This window comes from Sinocyclocheilus grahami, unplaced genomic scaffold (assembly GCF_001515645.1).
Source record: "Sinocyclocheilus grahami isolate Dianchi unplaced genomic scaffold, SAMN03320097.WGS_v1.1 scaffold4348.1, whole genome shotgun sequence".
Taxonomy (NCBI): Eukaryota; Metazoa; Chordata; class Actinopteri; order Cypriniformes; family Cyprinidae; genus Sinocyclocheilus; species Sinocyclocheilus grahami.
The window spans coordinates 14,238-15,769 of NW_015509303.1; the positions used below are offsets into that span (position 1 = coordinate 14,238).

Below are 1,532 nucleotides of genomic sequence, written 5' to 3' on the forward strand. Positions count from 1 at the left end.
GGACTCTGGCTTTAACAGTGTGGACAGCGGAGACAAGAGGTGGTCTGGAAATGAGGCAAGTGCTGTTCTGATCACTCAATCAGCAATCCACTCTATCCAGCTGTTATTCTCCATAATGTAGCACTCATTTCATTGTCCTGTTCTGCCTTTTCCCCATCTATCCTTTCTTAAAGCCTTCAGACGAGTTGTCAGACTTGCCTTTAAGAGTGGCGGAAATCACCAGAGAGCAAAGACAGAGACGAGATCGAGAAAGAGAACGTGAGGATCATCGGACGGGGTCTCACGTAACCAATGGCGCATGTGAGATGACATCTACACTTATGAATCACTATAGTTCAGACTCTAGTAATAAGCTCTATGGGAATTTAATTTTAAATCACCTTGTCGTCTCTTTCTAAAGTGGAAGCAGAGCTTGAACAGATAGACTTCATTGATAGCTGTACGGGGGATGATGATGATGAGGATGGGCGGAGCCGTAAAAGGGCGGAGCCTGTCAGCCTCAGCTCACAGTTTATGGCCTACATTGAAAGACGAATCACCAGAGAGGTGCGCATTACTGATTAATAGCTGATCACATCAGTTCTGCTCAACACCAGTTGGATTTTGTTGTTAACACGGGGATAATGATAGCTTTACTTTGTTTCTAGGGGTCACCCGTGAAGACCAGCCCATCCAGAGACTTAAGAACTGATGATCCAAGACGCCAAATCTCCTTACATAACCGGTACTAAACTAATTAAACTTTCATGATAAGTACGATGTATAATATACATTTGCACTCCACCATAAGCAATAATGATCTTGTTTTTCATGTCTATTTCCCGTCTGCTTTGACTAGCTGAAAAATCAATCAATTCAATCATTAGTAATATGATTTATTGGTTTATCGATTTTTACCAATAGGTGGCACTGTTGTCAAATTTATGTGGTGTTGTCAGTTTTAGGTGACAATGACACACATAAAGTTTGGTGTCAATATGTCAAAGCTTTGCAGAGATACAGCATCAGATGCAGTTTGGCACCATGCCATCAAATTTGTTAATGCGGTAAACGGAAACCGTTTCGGCAATCAACACTAAATTCATAACTTTGCTGACTTGGTCTGAAGATGATTTGGACATGCGGTCTAGGAGGAGTTCGAAAAAGTAGGTTTTCAATGTAAATCGAAATGGCTGACACAAAGTTCAGCTGATTATGGCATAATTGGTATAAATGATCTCAGCATGATGCAAGGAATATGTCAAGACTAGTAGCATTATAATAAGCAAAACTAATCAAAAGCTATTAGAATTTTTTGAAATGTCATTATAATTAATAACCACAAGGTGGCGCCGCCACAAAACTTTTTGAGTACCAGGTTTCGTAATGATATGCCAATGAGTTCGTAAAATACAGCATTTTTGACAAAATTCATAATGGTCGACATGGGAAAATTGGGTATTGTATGACTGAATCTAAAGAGACCAGTCTTTTTTTTTTTTTGGGCCAAACTGTTCAGAAATTCTAAGCAAAAATGCATGCAAACTGTGCAT

The 1,532-nt window shown here is 39.6% G+C and overlaps 1 protein-coding gene across 1 annotated transcript in view; it reads left to right on the forward strand.

Moving 5' to 3' along the window:
- The window catches only part of LOC107576791 (leucine-rich repeat and calponin homology domain-containing protein 3-like), a 5,365-nt gene extending 4,562 nt beyond the window's left edge, over positions 1-803 (forward strand). The window contains exons 3-5 of the mRNA XM_016262924.1: positions 174-300; positions 401-546; positions 648-803. Of these exons, the coding sequence (XP_016118410.1) occupies positions 174-300; positions 401-546; positions 648-731 (357 nt within the window). The 3' untranslated portion in view covers positions 732-803. The remainder of the gene's footprint in view (positions 1-173; positions 301-400; positions 547-647) is intronic.
- Positions 804-1,532: the final 729 nt, after the last annotated feature.